Here is a 23,057-nt window from a genome sequence, read left to right on the forward strand (position 1 = left end):
TTTGTGAATAACATTTACTTAAATACTTACTAGTTGCTGGTTATTTTACATTCAAGTTAAATATCCAAACACTCTTGATTGAGCTGCCTTGTCTTTGAACAAGTTGACTTTATGGTTGTGCTTGTTGGTCAGACTAAACAAATTGAGATTTAATGACAACATTCGGAACTACAGTAGATAAATATGATTGGGATTTGATAAACAATAACCATATTACTTCTTTGATAAATCAATAAAATAATAATCAGCTGCAGGTTAACAACCCAGTAAAAACTGGCTGCTGTATGCCAGTGATTCACATTTCTGTATGACAGATTTCACATTTACATTAAATTAAAAAAACATATTCGGCACAACAGTTTGTGGAAGCTGCTCTTTATTTGTAAAAGAAAGAAAAGACTTCAGTCATTGTCTGCTACACGTTCTAATTACATAAAGAAAATATCTGCGGAGACAAACGCAGAGAATATCCTGAATCAAACTTAGGTAGAGTCAAATTTGATTGAATTGCTTTCATATTTCATACATCTTTCACTTTTGAACTCAAAGAACAGTCAGTTTTTATATACACACAGAGCGCCGATCAACAGTGCTCCTCCGCTCCACCCTGGTCCTCTGGATCTTTTATACAATTAATTTACATCAAATCTGTGACCCTTTTTCCCCGTTAGCGTAGCGATGGCTAACCAACAAGCAGACACACTCCATCCTGTCACCCCGCCCCCACCCACTTCCACTGAGGAACGATAATGTGGAAAGATGTGTGCAACATGAAGACAACTCGTTCACATTCAGAGTAAAGGCAGCCTTGAATACGGTCAGTGAGTCAATGGCATGCCAAGCTTAAAGCAAATGGAGCCCAGTGTGACGTTCAGATTCGTGGATTACGTGTTTTTCAACTAGACAGGAAACGATCCATTGCAAAAAACCCTAGGCACAGAATCGAATATATACTGCTGACTGACTCATACTCTAACCCCTGCACTTTGAGTACAATGGAGATTGTGAAATCTTTCATCTAGTAAAAAGGTTTCTTAACACAAAACTCATAGAATATTTAGTGCTCTATCATTCCGCTTAATAGGTGTAATTTATATAATAGTTTTTTTTTTTTTTAACTCTACCTCTCAATGATAGTCTGAGATCCTTGTTTAATGCTGAAGCACTCCCACAGCTGTTCAATGATAGATTTTACATTATTTTTTCACCCCATTCTTAAACCAATAATCATAAATAAATACAAACAACACACGAGGAATGTCTACTGTAAACACGGTAAAAAAGACAAAAACTAAACAGGTGTAAACGCCATTAGCATCACTACTTAGTGACAGTTAAATAACTGTAGGGAGTGGATGACTGATGATCGGACCCCCTCCGCGCTGAACATCAAGCCTTTACATCCAACCACAGTATTTCCAAATACATAACATCAAAGTTTCTCAGCACCCATATCTATCTTTACAGAATACACTGTAAAATGGATAAGGAATCCTCTTTAAGGGGGTTTAGACAGCAGCATCACTCCACGTCTCGGACAAGTTACAGAATAATGGGTGTGAGCTACCGCCAAACGTCACTGGGACATGGTTACCATGGTTTCTGACAGTCGTTGCACCATTGTGTTCTTGACATGTCTGTATTTGGGGAGTGTGTGAATGTTTCGCTGTAGAGTTAGACTGCAACGAGGACAAAGCTTTGCTGCTAAGTGCTTCATCTTCCGAGAGACACTTTTTCTTCATTACATGAACTGCATCTGCAAGAAAGGTAACAAACATTCTTAGTAAATTGCTTAAATGAGAATAGAAATAATCAATTAGGTAATTGACTGTTTGCAAAACCCTTCCCCAGAACAGCAATAGCTTATATGTATAATATAATAGCAGTTGTGGTAAGCTCTGGATTTGTGTTGAGGTGCTGTTTATCTGGCTGTTCCTTGGCAGGTCTCTCCTTGGCTTCTTAAAACCAAAAATATGAGAACATGTGTCGCTCTCTGAGAGAATTAAAGAGCAGAAAAATGTGTATTAAAAATGTAGAATCAATGCATCATCTAATTGGCTCTTCTGATGGGCCTACAGTATATACCACCAAGGACCTTATAAAAAAATATAAGACAATTACAACACTTTTTAAACCAAAAACTTCAGCCCATCTTGGGGCATATAGCTCTTCAAAATGTCAATGAAAATATAAACTTAAAAGAAAGCGCCTCTTGTATTTAATGTTATTTAGCCCTTTTTTCTATAAAATCAACCTGTTAGTAACGAGTTAGAGTTACCCTACAATTGTTGTAGGGCTACAGAAAGCAAAGTTATTCAAACCTGACAACCCTTATTAGAATGTTCATGAAATTGGGAGGATGCTGACTTCATGTTTGGGATCTGTGAGCGTAAGCCCATGGCCTTTAACATGATATCATGCAGCCATTATTGTGCTAATTTAAGAACATGTTTTCCCTTGTTTTAAAAGGAGTCAGCTGAAAATATTAAAAGTCAGCCAGAGAGACCACATTTTCAACCAACACAGAGATAATGTCAACTTAATTACCACTATTGAAGCAATAGCGGCTCAACATTAATCTACAACAATTTTCTTCTGACGACATTTATGTTTCATGGTTTTTAAAAATAATTTTTGTAGACAACACTGCCTAATGATAACTTGAAGGACAGAGCTAAGCAAACAGTCAACTGGTTAAACTCAGCAGTGGCTGCAAGGTTCAGTTGACACAGGTTGGAGCAATACGTGATGACAGTGCAGGGACAAAGGGTTAGAATGAGTCTAGCTATGTTTAAGACGCATTACATCCATTAAAACAGCAAGAAATCCAAGCAACAAGGGTCAAAATAAAACAGAAAAAAAGAAAAGTAAACATGTAGCATCTAATCGGATGAGGGAGACATCAAGTATGTTGAAAGAAAGGGGAGTTAGCAGTGAGCGTGCAACACATGCAGGAGCAACCGCTAGCAAAGACCATGCTGTACCTAAAGAGACGCTCTACAAGAAATCCTTGAGAGAGAGGTGTGCAAACGGGTCCTGTCCAGGGGCTCGGAGGGGGCTCTGGCTGGAAGGACTAGAGGCAGCGGAGGGCTATTTCAGGACCAAATACAGGAAGTAGGAGGACCAGAGGAGAAGTCAGAGTCAGTACAGAGACTGAAGCAGGGATGAGATTAGTTTGGAGAGGCTGTCACGTATGAAAGAAGGGTTAATAAAAAGGAGTACTTTTGGGGGGGGGGGGGGGGGGGGGTCAAGACTGAGATGATTCACAGTTTTGCTCATCATTAGAGTGATGGGTCCATTGTTAAAACTGTCATCATCTTCAGCGGTATTCACACCGACAACAAGGCTTACATGGTGACTAATTACGATACACGTCACGGCACAATGGATACACCTATTTACTCAACCTGATAACTGTGCAAACAGATACTGACTTCATTGTGCATCAGCTCGGGGGCGTGGTCAGACTGCTGATCACCCACCTGAGCGCTGGACACAGAGCCGAAGGGGTTGGGAGGCCTCATCACCGGCTGGGAGTACATCATGGTGGGGGGGTTCATCATCCCCATAGAGCCCATCTGTTGAGGCTGCGCAGAGATGAGAGGTGTCATGTCAGTGGCTTTAAAAAAAAAAATGAAGACGCTATGTGTAAAGTTTATAACTGTAAACGTAAAACACTTTTTGGTGTATTATTTGGTCTGTAGTCTGTCATACAATAGTGACAATTTATTCAAGACCAAGAATATATATTTAAAGGATGTGTTATATGAATAATGACTAAGATAACACAAGCACATTTGATGAGTAAACTTTGACTTCCTTGTTATAAAATACAGATTAATTTAAGCTTTATCTTTGAATTCATAATGTTTCATACAACCTCTAGAGGGCGCTAAACCCAAACATTTCAAACTCTACACATAATGGATTCTCATTCAACAAAACGTAAGCATCATAGGTGACTACGTATACAGTGTTACTGTATAATATTTGAAACTGTTAATCATTAAGAAGAATAATCATATCATGCAACGAAAAGTGCCGTCTGTGTGCATTCCATACATTACCCCTCAAAAGTCAAATAAATTAAAAAAAGACAACCCTGTGTCAGTGAAAGTAGAATAATAATAAACTGAATGTGCTTTAAATAAAATAAAAAAACGTTCAAAAGAGAAAAGTCTCTTGATCCAGTTAAACTCAATCAATTTCAATTCATTCTCGAAACATAAGGAACAGGTCAATTCATCTGATTCAGCGGCATTTCGGATATTATATTATATCAGAGTTCCTAAATGCTACTAGATCTACACTGTACATTTCCCAGAATACTGACCATGCCGTATCCCATCATGCCTGTGGGTGTGGTGGCAGGGAAGGCCATGACTGACGATGGCTGAGGTAAAAACAAACAGGGTAGTGAGAACACAAACTAGCAGCATAACAATACATCATCCGCCATTATTGGGCAATAAACTGACAAGAGCAGCAGAAATCAGGAGCACTACAGTTAGAAATCTGTGCGTCACCATGGAAACGGGGTTCCAGGTCGTGGACGGCGCCGCTTTGGGCTGCCAGCCGGTGCCGCCGGTCATCCTCTTCTCCCCCGGCTGAACCCAGTGCATGTCGCTGCAGATTAAGACGACAGTGGATGTTAGCAACAGCTTGTATCTGCCCTAAAAGCACAAAGCTGCTGCTGTGTGTGATGCAGAGAGTGTGTGATGCAGAGTGTGTGATGCAGAGAGTGTGTGTCTAATTATGTGTGTCTGTTAAAGCCACCGAGCGCTCATCCATTTCTTACTTTTTCATCGTGCCGTTTCCAATCCCGAGGTCTGAGAAAAGAAAAAAAGACAGTTCAATGGGAAGGTCTTAGACGTCAATGCCTTAATGAACATGCACTTTAATTAGAGGAGCTGGAAGCCACAGCATCACACTCACTGCCCACAAGGTTAGCCAGGGAGGAGTCAAGGTCATCTGACACCAGCTTGTCCGGCAGCAGACCGCACGCCTGGCCGGAGCCGGCATGGGTCGGTTTCAGGATGCCGCCAGAAATATCTGACAAGACACAGAGACAATAAACCCATGTATACTTGTTGGGTTACACATGGATATCTTTAAAGTATTTTGTCAGTAGTAGTTTAACAATTAAAAAGGATAGAGATAAGTCCAGGACTATATCACTCTATTCTTGTATTATTTTGTACTTGTCAAGATCAGTGATGAGTGTGAGTAAATTGTTCTCATTTGACTTTTTCAAGAATATATAAAAAAAAAGAAAAACATGAAAAATGCAGAGAATGTTTTGGACCTTTTAGAGTTTTTTCTTTAAAAAAAAATTATCTGTAAATGTTAAGGACAGAAAAGGCAGACTGCTATATAAACTAAAGGAGCTTTAGTGTTTTGGAAAAGTAGTATAACTTTCACCTTACTGCCTAGCGATTTTAATTTTAGATGAATGTTTACTTGACTTAAAACCATCATATTGCAGTTATTGAATGTAAATCCTCACCATCACAATCAAGGCTGTTGTTGCCTGCGGCTTTGGCTCCAAAAACGGACTCAAAGTCCACTTGGAGTCCTCCAGCCGACTGCTGAGCAGCGGCCTGCGGCGTCGAGTATCCTTCACAAGAGATGGAGACAGCTGCAGTTACAGAGATAAAAAAGTGAAAACTGAAAATGTGGACTTTGTTTTCTGCACTGGCCCGTGTAGAACAGTGTCCATAGATGCAACGGTAGAAACTGGTTTACCCTCAGGAGTTTGTAATACTGTTTTCACAGCGTCAGAAATACTGTATGATTTATCTGATTCTCGCATGATTTTTTTTATTTCACTCAGGCCGTTATTTACTAGCACCTTAAAATCTGTAAAAGTGAAATCCTTGTCCTCAAAAAACATTAAAGCTTCCATTTAAAAAAAAATATTGTTTTAACTCAAATGTTGTCTGAATGGAAGTTCCAAATGTAAGATGAAGTTTGAATGTAGTGTGGTTATTTTAAACCATTTCTAAACAATTTGTACAGAACAATTGAACAGAGAGCTGAGTGCTACCACTTTCTCCACAGAATAGCAAAATAAATCTGTGGCTGAGTGCGCCGCAGAGCCTTCAGTACCTCTGAATAGACCTGCTACAGAGGGCTCAGTGGGGAAGGGAGCCTGGTGTGGGAGGTGCTGAGCAATGGACACTGGACCACAGAAGGAGTCTGACACGCCACAGGAAGCAGGACGAGATAGACAAAGAAGAAAGAGAGGAGAAGAAAAAGAGCAAAAGGAAAAAGCATTTCAAGACCAGGCCAAAGAGACAGGTGGGAAATGACAGCAGTACAGGCAGAGAGAAGACGGATAACATGATTGTAGTTGTTCAGTTCTGAGTGTTTTAAGTACAGTTTAAGATTAATAGAAGGATAAAATAGTGTAGAAAACTGTTGTAGCTACCAAAAGGGGGGGATTAAAGGAATAGTCTGACATTTTGGGCAACTTCCTGCTGAGAGTTGGATAAGAAGATCAGTGAAAAACAATACAATTAAAATAAAAACCTCTCCTTTTGGTTTCAGAGCAGAAATAAAAGGTGTGTAGTAGCAGACAAACACACATATACGAAGGTTATCAATCTTCTCCAGGCAAGAGGACAAATCATTGTATTTCCCAAAATGTCAAACTTTTTCTTTAGTTTATGACCACATTTCTACTGTTTATATCTAAATAGGAGCCCTGAGGGTTAGGGTATGGGACCCTATGTTTGCCAGGGCTCAGGAAACATAGGCTGGGATGGAGAGCCATCATAGTACCTGAGATTGAGTGTTCTATCCGAACTGTGCGTTTGTAATTGGTTGAAACGGATGAGTTTGTGTCAATAAAGGGATTGTAACGATCTGGAGAATCAAAAATAGGGTTGGTAAAAGAAGAACAGGTTTTAACTTAAAAGCTCTAAGGCATGATTGTATAACAATGCAACACCAAACTTAATTTGAATAGAGGATGGAAGGTAAAGCGAAATGGGTGTATGGCCTCTACACTGGCTATAATAAAACATAGCTGGAGCTTGGTATGAACTGCAATGAGGATTGTTTTGAAGACAGATAAAAGAAGATCAATTAAGAGACAGAAAATCAACAGTCAGCACAGTAAACATGCAGGCTCGTCATGCTTTATAAGTGGCAACAGACAAATGAACAAGAGCGACAAGAAGACTTTTGAGGAGAAACAAAATGAGTCATTACCACCAAACATTTCATGACCAGATGTCCTAGAGGGAAAGCTAACACCGTCTGAAGACACGACAGGCAAGTGAGTGGCTTCGACAACGATTTTTGAGAGGAAAGGGTTAAGGTTTGGCATTGATTCATCTCCAGCTTCTGCAGAGGTGAAAGGATCTAGGCAGGCAGAGGAAAGAGAGACAGAGAAAAAAGACAAAGACAGACAAAAAGAGTGGAGAGGAAGAGGGGGGAATCAGAGTCAGACAACAAGAGAAGGACAGCATGCAGAAAAGACCCAGAATGTTGAGAAACACAGATGTTGGAGGTGCTGAGAGGCCGCTGTGTACCTGCCCACGCTGTAGCCACTGGAAGCCCTGAGGAGCCCGACTGCATGGAGGCCTGGAAGGCCTGCAGGTCAAAGAGGTCGCTCTCCATCTTCACTGCACTGCAGAGGGGAAAGAAAACCAATGTTTAACTACTTTAAAAAGAGACCCCTTTTCTCATGTGCAAAACAACTAAAAAGGTAGCCAAAATAAAAATGTTAAAGTCCTGATTCAAAGGTTGGAGTCAAAAATACCCTTTTCGTCTTAAAATACACTTCTCTATATTTATAGATGCGAACACGGTGTATGTGGTGTTTTTTTCTGCCTATTTGTTTAAGATTTTACTCTTTATTGATATATAGTATTTCGTAACTGTTGTGTTCCACATGCACTGCCATGAAGATTGATTATTTTTGGGTTTTGTGATTGGACGGAAAATATTGGTAGTTTTTTGGAAAATAAGGGAAAATTGCATGAACTAAAAGTGTTAGTTCAGTGAAAGAGAGAACATTGAATTCTGAAGGTGGAGTTTGTATTTGTTGTTACATAAATGACATAGGTGTTGTTATTTGTTTATTTATTAGACTAAAAAAAGTTTAAGGTTTTTGAAATGACCTTCCATGAAGAGTATGAACAGACAATACACATCTCTATAGAGACCTTTTCTAAGTTATCTAAAGTGGATGAATGTTAAGGGACTAGATGATTGCAGCATTGATATAAAATAGTGGGAAAAAAACGAAATAAACCTATCCATAACTAAAATATATCCTGTCGATGTATGCGTACCCGTTGGAGCAGCTGGGCGTGGAGAAGAGGTCGATGGCTGGTGCTGTGCTGATGGTGCCCCCGGTGGTGGAGACGGGCGATGTGTCGGTGGTGGCGAAGGAGGGCCTCTTGGAGAGCTCTTTGAGCCTCTGTTCCTGAGTGAAGAGAAACTTTCATTCAAACATACAGGCAACAACTGGGAATATTAAAGTGTACAGGTGTTGTTTTTAAAACAGAAAGTCCACCTTCAGAGCTTTGAGTCGAGCCTGTTCCTCTTCCAGAGCCGCCTGCTTCTCCCGCTCGTCCACTTTAGTGAAAGACATGCCTGTGCTGGCCAGCGATGACACTGCGTTTGACAGAGTGCTGGCCCTGGAGGAAAGAGACACAAATGTACTCTGCATTATTTGGTTTATTCTTTTTATAGTTTTTTTCCTATTATACATTTGTAGCTGTGCACTTTTCTCAAATTGCTTTACTTTTTACATACCGTCATATTTTCAGCTCGTGCGAATGCTTGCTATACAAATCATAGTCAAAATAAAACTTGACTAAAAGACTGACTTGATTCAGCACAATCTAATTAAACGTTATATCTCTGAGCAATATAAATTGGAAGACAGATTTGAGGAAGAGGAGAGAGGAGTTCAGTAATATTGAGGGGAGCTTTAATGTACCTGCTGGCAGCCGTGGAGTCTTTGACCTTCTTGCCCTCTAAAGAGGCCAAATGCTGCTCCAGAGCTTCCAGAAGGCTACTGGGAGCCTGCCGTGACAGAAAACACACAATCAGCAAGTTCCTAAGATGTAGAAGATGTAGTCTACGTGGACATCCAGACCATAAAGGACAGTGGTGGGCAACCACGATAGAGCAAAAACATCCCACACCATGAAATACACCAAACAGCCAATTTATGTCTTTGATTAGGAGGTTGAATTTGGGCCACAAAAACTAGCTTTGGGCTAACAGTTACCCACCACTGATAGATGACTGCATTCCAGCCAAAAAGCTACTTTGGATGAGAGTCACATCTATGTGGGATGACGTACTGCAGCACGACTCTTCAACAGCCGGGGCGTTGTTGAATCGGCCGTGTCTAAGTACAACGGGGCAGCCACTCTACAGGAGATGAGCTACACTGGTTTACACCTCAACAACGTGACCAAAGTGAACAGAAATTTACCACAGCGAGTGTTTTTTCCTTCAACTTTTTTTCACCACGATGTAGGAGACAGAGTCAGAGCAGAGGCATGCGGAAAGACAACACTGAAGCAAGTCACGGACATAGAAGAAGAGTGAAATGATAGTACTTACACAAACTGTGAACTAAAGTGGAAAGATAAGGGGGAGAATACAGAATATAAAGGTGGTGACAGTCAGAGGGGGAATGCATTTTGGCTGCAGTTCTCCGGGGTAACATGTTTCTGTTAAATTGGTTCCCCATAGCACAACACAACAGTATGTGCACTTCATCTAACTGTCACTGTGCAGATTTACTGAGTGGACTGCAATTACAGTGATTACTTTAAAACACTTAGTGGAACAACACCTTTATTTACTGTAGAAAGAAGGAGAAGAAGAAGGATAGGGCAAGAAGAAAAGGAGAAGGAGAAGAAGAAGAAAAAGGACAAGAAACAGGAGAAGAAGAGCACCTCCTTTGGCAAACATGCGCTTGAGAAGGAAATCATGCAAAGTGTCTTATTTTAATAACTTTCTGTGTCTTGTGTACTAAACTCTAGTTCAATAAAAACAACGCCGGTGATAATAACAGAGCAGTTAGAGCTCAAAATAAGAGTAAGAGAGCAAGGAAAGACTTCCTATTAAGAGCGAAAAAGCTATCTTCTCAGATTTTTCTCAAGGCTCGGTGCTTACCTGTGAAAGGTCTGGGATATCTCCTCGATCAATGCCCACCTGCTGTTAGACAAGAAAAACAAAAAGAATTACAATCACGTCCCTGCAGCATTAAGGCATTTCACTGAACAAAAAACATCTTAAATAAGAGCAGAAAGGCGTTTCTGTAAAAAAAAAAAAAACATTAAGTTCTTGTTACCTCTGCTACTTTGAGGAACTCTGATATCCGGGTCATTCGGGTGAGAAACTTCTTGTAAATGTCCAAACCTTCTTTACATTGAGTCTTCTTCATGTCAAAGTATTTCTCTATTTAGTGAAAAGAATAATTTTGTATGAGCCACCACAAAGAATTGGGCAGAAAATGAAGACAAAAGGTGAAAGTGGTCTTACCGAGCAGGTTGATGATGCCTTCATTGTAAGCAGCGAAGAGCCTGATGGAGTCTTTGAAGAGCAGCATGAAGGCTGCATTGATGACTCCATTAGTCAGCTCGTTGGCATTGACCTGAGGGAAAGCAGTCGTTTATCTTAGAGCTCCCCCACAGCGATGTGTTGACGTGGATAAACAAACTACAGTAATGCATCTGCCTCAGTTTGCAGCAGCCTCTTCCAGCTGCTTTTTACTACACGAGCTGCAGCGCTGCGGGGGGCTTCACCTCAAACTCACATTGAAATCGAGGAGGGCATCCATCTGGTTCTGAATAATTGGGATGGTCTTCAGCAGCTTCTCTGTGTTCATGGTCCTCATTACGCCGTCCACTCTGTGCGGACAAAGCAAGGGTCGGAGCAGGAGAGGGAAGAGAGGGGGAAGGTGGGGGGGAGACCGAGAGAGAGATGAGCAAACAGCTCCTAAAAAACAGACTGAATGTATTTCATTTTTATGACAGATGTCATGCTTAAACCCAAAAGATATTCAGTGTACAATCATACTTATAGGTAATAATAATTAAAAAAAAACAGTTTTGAAGATATCTGGAATATTGTAATTGGTTTATTTCTGAAATGTTTTAGACTACATAAAATACTTGAGATGTTTAACAATAAAGAATATGATAGTTTGTTGCAGACTAAATACCATTCTTCTTTCAGATATATTACAAAAGTAAATATTTCGACAGTTTAATATTGTAGAATAGAAAATAAATATTAAAAATAATAGGTCCTTACCCGCGTTTAACTTTTGTGAAGTCAAAGGCGACCTGTCTGTATGAAACAGCTTTCTCGTTCAGATATCGACTATACCTCCTGATAAATGTGGACATGTCATAACCTGCAATGAAAAACAACAGAAGGAAAATGTACTTTAAGAAACAGAGCATCATTTCAGAATAACTTAGAACTACAATCAACAACAGCCAGAATCAAATTGTTACCTTGTAGCCCACTTTTGTCCAGAAAGTTACTGAGGTTGAATAATGTATTCCTTGAGGCCAAGTACTGGACAAACCGCTGTGAGGAAGGGGAGACAGGTTAACAAAACAACACCACACTCCTAATAGGTAACACATTAATGGTGAAATGGTCTGCCTGTGCATGCTGAGGAGCGTCACCTCGTTGCCATAGACCATGAGGTGCTGTGTGGTGATGAGAGACTTAAACACCACCACCCAGCTGGTGTTGGTGGTCCGCTCAAACAGAGAGTCCGCCAGCTGGGGGATGTTCACATTCATCTCATTGGTGCAGTGGATCAAATCTAAAACAAAACACAAGTTTCCGTTAAACATAATATGTGTAACTATCAAAAATAAACGTTTTATTTTCCAAGGCTGAAGAAAAAAAAAAGTCCATCAAAAGAAAATGTCAAACTGCTCTTCTCCAATATACTGTGCTTCATCCTTCCATTATTTTGAATATAACTGCAGCAATACATATTTTATTATGATAAGACAATTGTTGTAGTCCATTATTGCGCAAATATTTGGATAATCGTTAAGTCTTGATAATAGTAAAATTACAATTTGTGTAAAAAACACCCGCTTAAATATAATCCGTTATTGTGTAAAAAAAACTGTGAAAATATCATTGCACAATCGATAGTGTGTCGAGTTAGGGATATTTGATATTTAGTTCTATATATAGATATTTGATATTTGATCAAATACCCTTGTATTAATATCATTATATTGGGTGGAGGTGACAGAAGGAGAAGAGGTATCTGATTTTCCAAGGCTAAATATATAATGATATATATACACACACACACACACACACACACTCATATAAACCAGCATATTCTGAGTGAATTGTCAAAAGGCCTAACGATGAGTTAGTGAACAGACAACCTGCTGCCTACGATGAAAAGTAAAAAGCGACCACAGATGCACCATTTCATTTTTGGATGTCTGAGACAAAAACAGTCTCCGATGTGACTCACACTTAACTCCTCCACAACAGGTCATTATGTGCAGTTTGGTCACCTGTTAGCAGCGTTCGCAAAATACCAAAAGTTGCAAAACACACTGCTGCTAATTCCTATATTTAAGTGGATACTTTTCAAAGAGAGGTTTGGTCAAGTTAAAACTGAAAATAGATTACAAATTGATCTCCAAATAAAATATTAACATAAAATCTTGACACAATAACTTAGATATTCAATTGATTGTTTAAGTTATGTCTCAAGCATTCTCTGGGCTTTGCCGATGTTCTCCACCTAATACCATTCTAAAGGAAGTATCAAATGTTCATATCTTATTTATTCAGTTGTATTCCCTCTACTGTATATACCCCCCTGAAAACCTCTGTAGAATGTATAATTGAAGTTGGTTATTCATTTACATTTTAAATTACCCAAAATAGCAAAGATATTACTGCTGACTTTTTGCTGGCATGTTATATTCTAGAATAGATGCTTGATTGCCAAATCTATTCGTCAATTATTAACTGTTAATACATCTCATTGTTAGTGACAATAATTACCCTGTAGACCCGAGTTACAATTACAGAATAATTCTACTCAAAATACCCTAAAATAACAGTATGTTAAGCAAGAAGTTTTCTACATAAAATTAGCATAATAAACATAGAACCATCACCGATGCAATCAGGGACCCCTGAAGCAGAAGCAGACACTGATAGCATTCATTTCAATTGTTAATGGCATGAAAACATCCTTTTAACAGAGCAAGGTAAAGTGCAGGACATTAAGATGTAAATCATACATTTTCTGCCCCACTTCCTCTCCAAACATGTTTACCCTACATCCATGTGCTGCTTGAATGATGTTAGTCAAAGTGAGAATAACCCTGCCATTCACAGCAGCGATCAGACTGACGGGGTAATTGGGCCTCCTTTTCTGTCCTATATTTGACTTTTCAAAGGCGGGGGACTTTAAGTAGGACAGGATAACCTTCCAGAGAAGCAGCAGCAGTTAGCATGGGTGGCTGAGCTGCCCACAGAAGAAGATGATGAAGAGGAGATGAGTACGAGTAAGGAGGAGGAATATGGGGGAGGAGGATAAACTGACAGCACTGTCATGTAACAATCAGCCACTAAATATTCACTGTGGTTAACATTAATGATTCTAATTCATTAATGTAACAATCATGAAGGAGCATGACGCTGCTGAACAGTGTTAATCACCATTAGGGTGGGATATATGTTGGGAGTTAATATATAATCACTAAAAACTAACTCAGGATAACCTTGCAAATGTGTTAATTTGCCCATTACTTTTACAGATTTCTGATGTAGTAATGTTTCAGTATTGGCAGCAAGATAGTTTAGGCAGGTATCGTAATTGTATCAATCCTAATTTTCTAAATAATGACTCTATAAACTTATTTTTTTGCCCAGAAGCACTAAATAACTATGTGGAGGACGAGGTATCCAACCCTAATACTGTCTGTTATAGTACAATAAATGTTTGTAGCATTGATTTTCAAAAGTTGCCAATAATCAAAAAAACTAAAATCCTAAAATAGATCCAGTCACTGTTTTACTTGTGCAAAGTCAAAACACGGTCAAAACAACAGAGGAGAACAAGCAATATGTAGAGACAATCACACACATCTCTGATGATTGTGATCTGCATGATTGCGAGTGAATTAAGTGTTGTTACAGAGAGGAACAAAGTAAGAGATCAGGCCAGAACAGAATAAAAAAAACTGCCATCAAATGTCAGATTAATAATCTGGTTTATTTAAAAGGTTCCCTGTATAGTTTTTGACACAACTCCACAAATCAACAGGTGGGGATAACGCTCCAATAGACTCATGAAATAAATATAATTTAAACGCTATTTTCTTATCGGACTGCTTATGATGACATATATTTGACTATTGATAACTTTGGCTTCTGGTTAGGTAAAACAAAGAGTTGTAGGAAATTGTAAAAAGTATAATACCCAAAGTCCCAAAAACTCATGTATCCTAGTTGAACTAAAATCAAAAAGCCAAAGTCTTCCATCAAGCAAAAAGGACAAATATTACCTTGTTCCAACTTCTCAAATCTAAAGAGTTTTTGCTTTTCTTTGCATTATGTTATCGTAAACTCAATATCTTTAACTCAATATCTTTAGGTTTTAGACCTTTGGTCAGACAGAATCAATCATTTTAATGCATTAGCTTGACCATCGTCTCAAAACCTTCCTGCAAAACTGCTTAGGATAGGACAACATTTAAGACTACGATACAACCATATTCATATCCAGCCATAATTGTGCATACTGCAAGTATGATCTCTAAATTTAGGCTTTTCCCGATCTCTTTCTCCCCTCATTTAAAGTATTGATAACTCTCTAATAAAAAAGGCATGCAATTGCCATATACAATACTTACATATTAGGGAAAACTTAGGGAAAACTCTACTATCATGTCAGAAGGGACATAAAGTAATCCATCTTAATGTATACACTATAAATCAAATAATCCAGACACCTTCATGTTTCAACATTAAACAAGATGATACTGTGTTCATACTGTATCTAAACAGATTATACACTGTTCTGTATACTGAGACACGTCAGTCACATTGGATATTTGAGTCTCACTCTGCCAACTTTTGCTCATCTCACCTCAGGGGAGTGAGCCCGAGCAGCACAACAGGTGTGGAACCTGCAACTTTTAACATTGAGCCAAAATATTCAGCAAGTAACCATTACTTATGACCAGTTAACTCATATTATCTTCGATTCCTCTCCACAGATCATGACAATGAGCCTGGATTCAGCACACACTTTTTCCTGAACTCTTATGATGACGCAGGACATTTTATCAAAAAACTCTTTCATTGCTGCCATCATGCATTTGCAAGTGCAGATCAATATGCAGAAAATCTACCCACTGCCTGCTTAAGTACAGAAGAACAGTGACTCCTCTTTCTGGGAGTGCATCACACTAATGGTCACACGAGGATTTAAGCTATTGTGCTTACGTCAGGGTACAAGCAGAAGTGTTTGACTTCCTGAGTAAAGGAGGAAGGAAAGTCACAAACCTCAGCCACAAACTCAGATTTATAGTGTCTTACACATCATGATAACTCCATGAGAAACACCAGGTTTTTACTCAATCACTTCACCCTGTAGCCTGCAAGAGACACTTGTCCAGCTGCAGGTGCACCAAGATGGGAGATGAAATTGGACTCCAGTAAATGTTCATATCAGGGCCTGTGAGAGTCAGGGGCCCACTAGTTTACACCGATTTACCTGTTTCCTTTAAGATTCAGCTCAATAAATATTCATCCAATGTATCTGCAACGCAGGCTAAACATTTAAGATACAAATCAATGAGTAGACATGGGAATGACACGAGAAAAGGGGTGAACAAAACCAGACAGCCAGATAAGCTAGTCTGACAGCTATTTGTGACAAAAAATGAAAAGAAACCCATTTGTAAGGCTTAATAAAGGGACACTACGTCTTTCAACCCGTTTTAATTATGTAGAGCACTATGTCAACAAGGCCTGTGCGCGATGTTATAACAATATAATCTCCCTGACATGAGCAATTTAGCATGTAGCATCGCTTAGGCTTTGAGGCCTGGTAGCTCCTCCACCGCCATAACTCAGACAGCTGAAGCGGCGTTTCCGCTCAGCCTGCGGTGATTTAACACTTGTGTGCTGTAAAGTTGAAAAAAAAGGATACTCACAATCCAAATGTTTCTTTTTCGGGCCCATTACTTCGTGAGTGGTTGCCTTGCATACTGTTTTTGACACGGCGGATCCCGTTACACTGTGCTGGGCTGCAGTTATCCTGTCCGTAATGCTCTGCCCCGACATCTTCACTCACTCAATGCAACAAAAGACTTTAGAATTGTTGTTTGAATTTTTATCTTCGGGTGTGAGCTTTTAAGGGGAAAAAAATAAAATAAAACCTCCACCTCCTCCGCAACCTTGCCGGACCCCCTTTCCCACCTAGGTGGAATAAAAAAAATCAAAACTAGGCTATGGCAGACGCGGACCAGGGGAGGGCGGAATAAAGAGAAGCGGAATCCGACAACAACAACAATCAGAAATTGTTAAATTGTTTCTTCTTTCTGGCGCTCCGTCAGTCAGATTTCAGGGATGCCGTGATTGCAGGGTCCACTCGCTGACTCATCCGACCCGGGTCTCTGTGTCGCTCTCATCCCGATGTGGCACGCCGGATCCCTGCGTCTCTCCTCCTGCCTGCCTCCGCCGCTCCGCCAGTCGTCGCCGCCGCTTCTCCTCCTCCTGCCGCTGCTCCGCCGTAAAGCGCTGAGAAATAAAAAAGACTACCGAGGAGGAGGCGAAATGGCGGGCCTGCTTTGCTCTGTCTGCCGAGCTCTGAGGGTGAAAACCTGCCTGAACACACGACACACGCCGCCCCTGCAGAGCCTGAATCAGATGTTACGCTGCTGAGCTCCCATAATGTCTGCTGTGGTGCAGGTGTACAGCAACTGACCGCAGGCCAGCTGGGGAGGAGGGAGGGGGCACAAATGCTCAGTCAGAGGCCTGGAGGAGAGGGTGAAGCCTGCATGGATCAGTGGGGAATGGACATGACAAAGTAAGGCTGCAACAGGCGTGTCACAGTGAACACATGACAGTTTTGGGATGTTTCAAACTATATTTATAGACATTATTTGTATCTTGTCATAGCTCACGTAAAATCACTAATATAATATCGCAATAAAGAGTTGTGATATTGTGGCATTCAAATGTAAACAGCCATTTAAAATGACCACACCTGATATAGTTCTCACCATAAATTAATTGACTTATACATTTCTATTTACCAGACATGTGACATGTTTACAGCATTTTGTTATAGAAGCTACTTTTACATCCTGCTGTGACAATAGTTCAGAAATAAATAAACCCTGCACAAAAAAACAATGTAGTGCTAGTGGAAACTGTGGGGTTGAACAACTACATCAAAACTCTTCTGACGATATTGCACATGTTCTTCTCTAGGCTAATGATCAAAAAGTGAGTTATCTGGCTTTGAATGAACTAGAACGTTCATTAATATTATATATTGACACTTCTTATGCTCATCGATGAGCATAAGAAGTGTCAATATATAATATTAATTAATTGTATTATTGTCTATGTATATATCTTAAAGATCTATAAGATATATACATAGACATAGGCCTACCTTTGACATAATACAGTGATCTTCCAAAATGCAATGCAAGAGATATCAGGCATTTGTTCATTTGTTGCTTTTTTTAGTCAATTAAGAATAACTACGGTGGCCCTGAAGTGCAAGTCGAAACAGCATTTCAGGAAACACCACAGCATTTCAGAAAACGCTACAGCATTTCAGGAAACACCACAGCATTTCACAAAACACTACAGCATTTTAGAAAACACCACAGCATTTCACAAAACACTACAGCATTTCAGGAAACACCACAGCATTTCCCAAAACACTACAGCATTTTAGAAAACGCTACAGCATTTCAGAAAACATCACAGCATTTCAGAAAACGATACAGCATTTCACAAAACGCTACAGCATTTCACAAAACACCACAGCATTTCACAAAACACTACAGCATTTCACAAAACACCACAGCATTTCACAAAACACCACAGCATTTCACAAAACACTAGAGCATTTCACAAAACACCACAGCATTTCACAAAACACCACAGCATTTGAGAAAACACCACAGCATTTCACAAAACGCCACAGCATTTCACAAAATACCACAGCATTTCAACTGATACGGAAAGGGTATTCCTTTAGTGAGAACACTTCTTGTTTGTGATTGGACAGAGCAAGCCAGAGATGCACTGCTGTGATTGGTTGTTTTTGCTGCCAGTCAAGAAGTTACGCTTCGTGATTGGTCAGCACCCGACAGCGCAACATGTCCCGAAACAGCTGTTAGCACAGCTAACGGCACACTCATATCTGTTCAGAAACTGGACAAAAGTTAAACATGAACAAAGTCTATGTCATGGTGAATACAGTCACTGCTTTATTTATGTCTGTATGCCGTTGTTGTGAGTTTGGACAGAGCAGCCGCTACAGGTTGGTTTATCCTGATCGATCCGATCTCCATTCAGAAAACACGCATTTTAAAAGGTTTTTTGCCTGCCGTCTTGTCTGCACACTTGTCACAGCATTAATTCATGGTTTTTACTAACCGGTATCAGTATGTTGTTACTTCGGCATCACTTTTTAAACGTGTATTACAATTAAATCACGGTAAAATATGTTCATTTTGTTGTAGTTGGTATCTACCAAAGTATTTGCATGGATATAAGCCCCGCCCCCTCTCCAGCGTGTCTTGTTTGAATGACAGGAGTAAACCCAGCTGACAGCCGGGGTGAAACCTGAAACTCGAGCGATTAGAGCGAGGCGGGGCTTATAGAGAGGCGAAGTCCCTCCCTTTCCGGGGGAGCTTCATGGGACCTTATTTCGGAAAAAGTATGTATTGAAGTCAATGGAGAGAGAAAGATTATCTTTCGATCCCATTTGAATTGTGCCACGAATTACACATATGATGTTTGTCAATTTAAAAGATAATTTTTCAAGTCAAAAAAATAAAAATGTGTCGTAAAACTGTGAAGTAACACTTTTTTTGTGTGAAACCGCTCAATTTTTTCATTTAATTTCAAACCTTTATTTAACCAGATTGGTCCCATTGAGATCATAGATCTCTTTTTCAAGGGAGACCTGCAGCATATAGGTTCCACATGAAACATAAAACAATAAAGGACACCATACATTATATTTACAGGATACATTTACATACAGTAGTTATAGACATTTACCCATAGTATCAACGAGCATTTCATTTAGCCTAGCTTTAAAAACATGCAGAGGAATGAGATTGCTCAGTTTCAATTCTTGCTGAAGATTGTTCCAAGCAAGTGGAGCTGCGCACATAAAAGCTGTCTTACCTAAGACAGTCCTTGCTCTTGGCACATCTAACAATACTACATCATGCGATCTCAGACAATAGCTGCTTGCAACTCTCTGTGTTATCAGAGAGCAGATATAATACGGGAGTTTACCCAACAAAGCTTTATAAATAAACGTATACCAATTACTGAGTCAATGAACTACATCTCCTCTCCAGTCCACATACCAAGATGGCCGTCACGTTAGCACATTACACTTCTTTCTTTCAGAATGAGGCGAAAAGTATTAAAAAGAGGTGAAAATCACTACAAGTCTGGGCATGTTTAGAGCTGTACATACAAAAAAGGGGAGTTAGTCGGTTCCGTAAGAACCAGCATGCGGGACCGGGATTCTGGGATTTGTAGTCTTTCTAGTTGCGTATTTTTCATAGTCTTATATTTCAACAGTTTTACGACAAACTCTGACTTTTTTGACATGGAAATAATTTTTTAAGATTGACAAACATCATATGTGTGGCACAATTCAAACGGGCTCGAAAGATAATCTTTCTCTCTCCATTGACTTCAATACATAATCTTTCCGAAATAAGGTCCCATGGGGCGGAAGTAGAAGGGCGGGACTTCGCCTCTCTATAACCATGTAAATACTATGGTAGACTACAACAAAACAACCTATTTTACCGTGATTTAATTGTAATACACGTTTCAAAAATGATGCCGAAGTAACAACATACTTTTTACCAGTTAGTAAAAACCATGAATTAATGCTGTGACAAGTCTGCAGACAAGACGGCAGGCGAAAAACCTTTTAAAATGCATATTTTCTGAATGGAGATCGGATCGACCCGGATAAACTAATCCGTCCAAACTCACAACAACGGCATACAGACATAAATAAAGCAGCGACTGTATTCACCATGATAGACAGTCTGTGGTTTGTTCATGTTTTTTTGTCCAGTTTCTGAACAGATATGAGGAGCTTTGAGCTCTGTGTGCTAACAGCTAACGGCTGATGTTTCGGGACATGTTGCGCTGTCGGGTGCTGACCAATCGCGAAGCGTAATTTCTTGACTGGCAGCAAAAACAACCAATCACAGCAGTGCTTCTCTGGCTGGCTCTGTCCAATCACAAACAAGAAGTGATCTCCCTAAAGGAATACCCTTTCCGTATAAGTTGAAATGCTGTGGCGTTTTCTGAAATGCTGTGGTGTTTTGTGAAATGCTGTGGTGTTTTCTCAAATGCTGTGGTGTTTTGTGAAATGCTGTGGCGTTTTCTGAAATGCTGTGGTGTTTTGTGAAATGCTGTGGTGTTTTCTCAAATGCTGTGGTGTTTTGTGAAATGCTCAGGGCCGGCCCTAGACTTTTGGGGGCCCTAAGCGAGCTTTGGCTTGGGGGCCCCCCTCACTCTAGTGCATTCTCACTACACACAACACGGAACCAACTTTTGTCTTATGATGTTAGCATAAGCACACATATTGTATAAATAAGTATGTAAACACCGTGGACCTAACCTCCTCTAGGGGGGTCCGGGGACATGCTCCCCCGGGAAGATTTTTTTTTAAATATTGAAGTTAAAAGCATCAATCTGGTGCACTTTGAGAGCAAAATTAAGAGATCTATGGATACATCTCTCAACACCCATATGAAACAGAACTGTAAACAGATTTCTCTTTATGGATATTTTACAAATCACTTAAACTGTATTCTTGTTTTGTCATATAGTATTTCATAACTGTTTTTCATTTATTCTCTCTGGCTGTCCACCTCATAATGTTCACATAGACACTAGTTGTCAATAGGAATATCATTCAGAAGAATTATAATTTCATGCAAAAATCTGTCACAAAAAGAGGTTGCACATTTAAATTCAGGTGTTGTTATGGCAACGTCAGTGGCCAAACAGCCACATTTACTGCTGCAAATACATTCAAACATGCTGTAAAGCAGTGGCAACTATGCCACCACTTCAGCTGACTTTTTCTCAGAAATACTGTCACATAACATCCATATACTTCAGTGCTAGGTTGATGCTTAGCTAAGCTAACTATGAAACACTTTAACTGACAGGACTCAGGATCAACTGTGTACTGTAAGGTAGCTTCTAGCTTCATGTCGAACAGTAAGTCAAAATTTCCCAGAGAGCTTTCTTTGAAATCACCAGGTAACGCTAAAAACATAACATTTAGATTGTATGACAAAGTGTTTATTTAATATATCTGGCTAGCTATAGCTACTTGCTAACGGTTTAGCTTACCCCCACGATTCAAAGTAACGTCAACGTAGCTGTAATTTATGCTTTGCTTACATGTTCGCATAACTTGGAAGTTTACTGACATTTACATACCTTGTTTACCTGGCTCAAGTGGTGGCTCTGGGGTTGTTGTGTGAGCCACCACTTGAGAATTGTGGTATTTCTTAAGAAAAAAATGTCTTATGTCCATCTTCAAAAACTCTGAGTCCGACTGACAGTTTATTTTAAACATTGTCACAGCTCACAGGATAGGTACCTGTCATCCAATAAGACAGATGTTTATTTCCATTCAACTCTCTGGTTGGTCTGGTGTCTTGCCTCTGTTGCATTCACTGAACACGGGAAATTACAATCCTGCCGTCCTCTCTAGTGTCATGATGAGGTTCAGCTAAAGCACGGTTAATGTATTATATTATTGACTCAATAAATATCAAAACAATAACAAAATATATCCGTCGTAAACTAAACCGGAAACAGCAGTATATTTTATTTTGTTAACACTGTAAACTTGACAGCTTTTTAACCCAAACCACCTACTGGTTAAAGCACGTTATTACACGTTTAGAGTAATTGCAATGCAGGTAGATTGTGTTGCTTAATGTCTTTCATTTTTGTAAAGCACTTTTGAATGTGTTATATTTTACGAAAACATTTAAATATTAAGAGTATATACAAAATAGGAGGAAAGTAGAAGGTCAATGATAGAAATATAGAATAGAAAATATCAAGAAGATACTGTAAATGGTATCTAGAATAAAACAGTTTAGTGCCGGATGTACAAAGATATTAATAGGAGGATGTGCAAAACAGACAAACTAATTAGGCTTTATTTAAACATTAAATAATACTTTAGGTTAAGGTCTTCTTTTAAATACATGTAAGCAAAAAGCTTTGGGGGTATCTATATTAAGCCTGACAAAGTACTTAACGTTTAATATATTGCATGGTTTGTTTTGGGACTTGACAATCAACTTTCCTGCAATGTTAACTATGTTGAAGCACTTATTTTAACCGATATTATACATATTTATTATACTCTTATAAGATGTATGTAGATAGAATAAGAAATGTGCAGAATATGACAGTTTAATGGTGGAGATACACACATATTGATAGATCTCTTGTTGAGGAACCTGTGACCCAAGTTTGTCATCATTGCATAACTACACCGTAGTTGTGTATATGATATTTCAATAAACCTTTGATAATCTTGAAATCTTGAAAGGGATGTGCAAAATAGCCATTATATACAGTTTTTGATGAACAATTAGAGAATAACGAGTAATGAATATGCTTTATAGGGATCTGCAGATACATTTTTTGTCTTCTCAAGCACCAACTATCAAATATCTCGCCTGATTGTTTGCACTTGACAATCACCTTCACTGAATTTTACTCAGGTGTAACTAAAG

General features: G+C 39.4%; 1 protein-coding gene across 13 annotated transcripts; it reads right to left on the reverse strand.

Annotated features, from left to right (window-relative positions):
• Positions 1-359: 359 nt before the first annotated feature.
• Positions 360-17,083, reverse strand: picalmb (phosphatidylinositol binding clathrin assembly protein b). Of its 13 annotated transcripts, XM_034113080.1 has the most exons (23): positions 16,209-17,083; positions 11,676-11,818; positions 11,499-11,574; positions 11,293-11,395; positions 10,793-10,886; positions 10,519-10,630; positions 10,328-10,434; positions 10,150-10,191; positions 8,957-9,042; positions 8,528-8,651; positions 8,304-8,437; positions 7,539-7,636; positions 7,216-7,368; positions 6,784-6,867; positions 6,109-6,198; positions 5,507-5,617; positions 4,936-5,052; positions 4,799-4,829; positions 4,527-4,626; positions 4,334-4,393; positions 3,435-3,587; positions 2,985-3,090; positions 360-1,756 (listed from the first exon to the last, which is right to left on the reverse strand). In XM_034113080.1, the coding sequence occupies exons 1-22, from the start codon at positions 16,336-16,338 to the stop codon at positions 2,998-3,000; spliced, it is 2,241 nt and encodes a 746-aa protein (XP_033968971.1). In that variant the 5' UTR covers positions 16,339-17,083; the 3' UTR covers positions 360-1,756; positions 2,985-2,997. The 13 variants fall into 13 exon arrangements, with proteins under 13 accessions (XP_033968971.1, XP_033968960.1, XP_033968961.1 ...); XM_034113069.1 differs by lacking the exon at positions 6,784-6,867 and having other exon boundaries at positions 16,209-17,082; XM_034113070.1 differs by lacking the exon at positions 6,784-6,867 and having other exon boundaries at positions 8,304-8,431; positions 16,209-17,081.
• Between the last annotated feature and the right edge of the window lie 5,974 nt (positions 17,084-23,057).

Source organism: Trematomus bernacchii, unplaced genomic scaffold (assembly GCF_902827165.1).
Source record: "Trematomus bernacchii unplaced genomic scaffold, fTreBer1.1, whole genome shotgun sequence".
NCBI lineage: Eukaryota > Metazoa > Chordata > Actinopteri > Perciformes > Nototheniidae > Trematomus > Trematomus bernacchii.

Excerpts from the sequence above, each read along its gene's own strand:
- picalmb (XM_034113080.1), bottom strand. The coding sequence starts at position 16,338 with ATGTCGGGGCAGAGCATTACGGACAGGATAACTGCAGCCCAGCACAGT. Across the intron at positions 11,396-11,498 it reads GGACAAAAGTGGGCTACAAG|GTTATGACATGTCCACATTT; the intron begins GTAACAATTTGA and ends TTTTCATTGCAG. Across the intron at positions 7,369-7,538 it reads AGTGGCTACAGCGTGGGCAG|ATCCTTTCACCTCTGCAGAA; the intron begins GTACACAGCGGC and ends CTGCCTGCCTAG.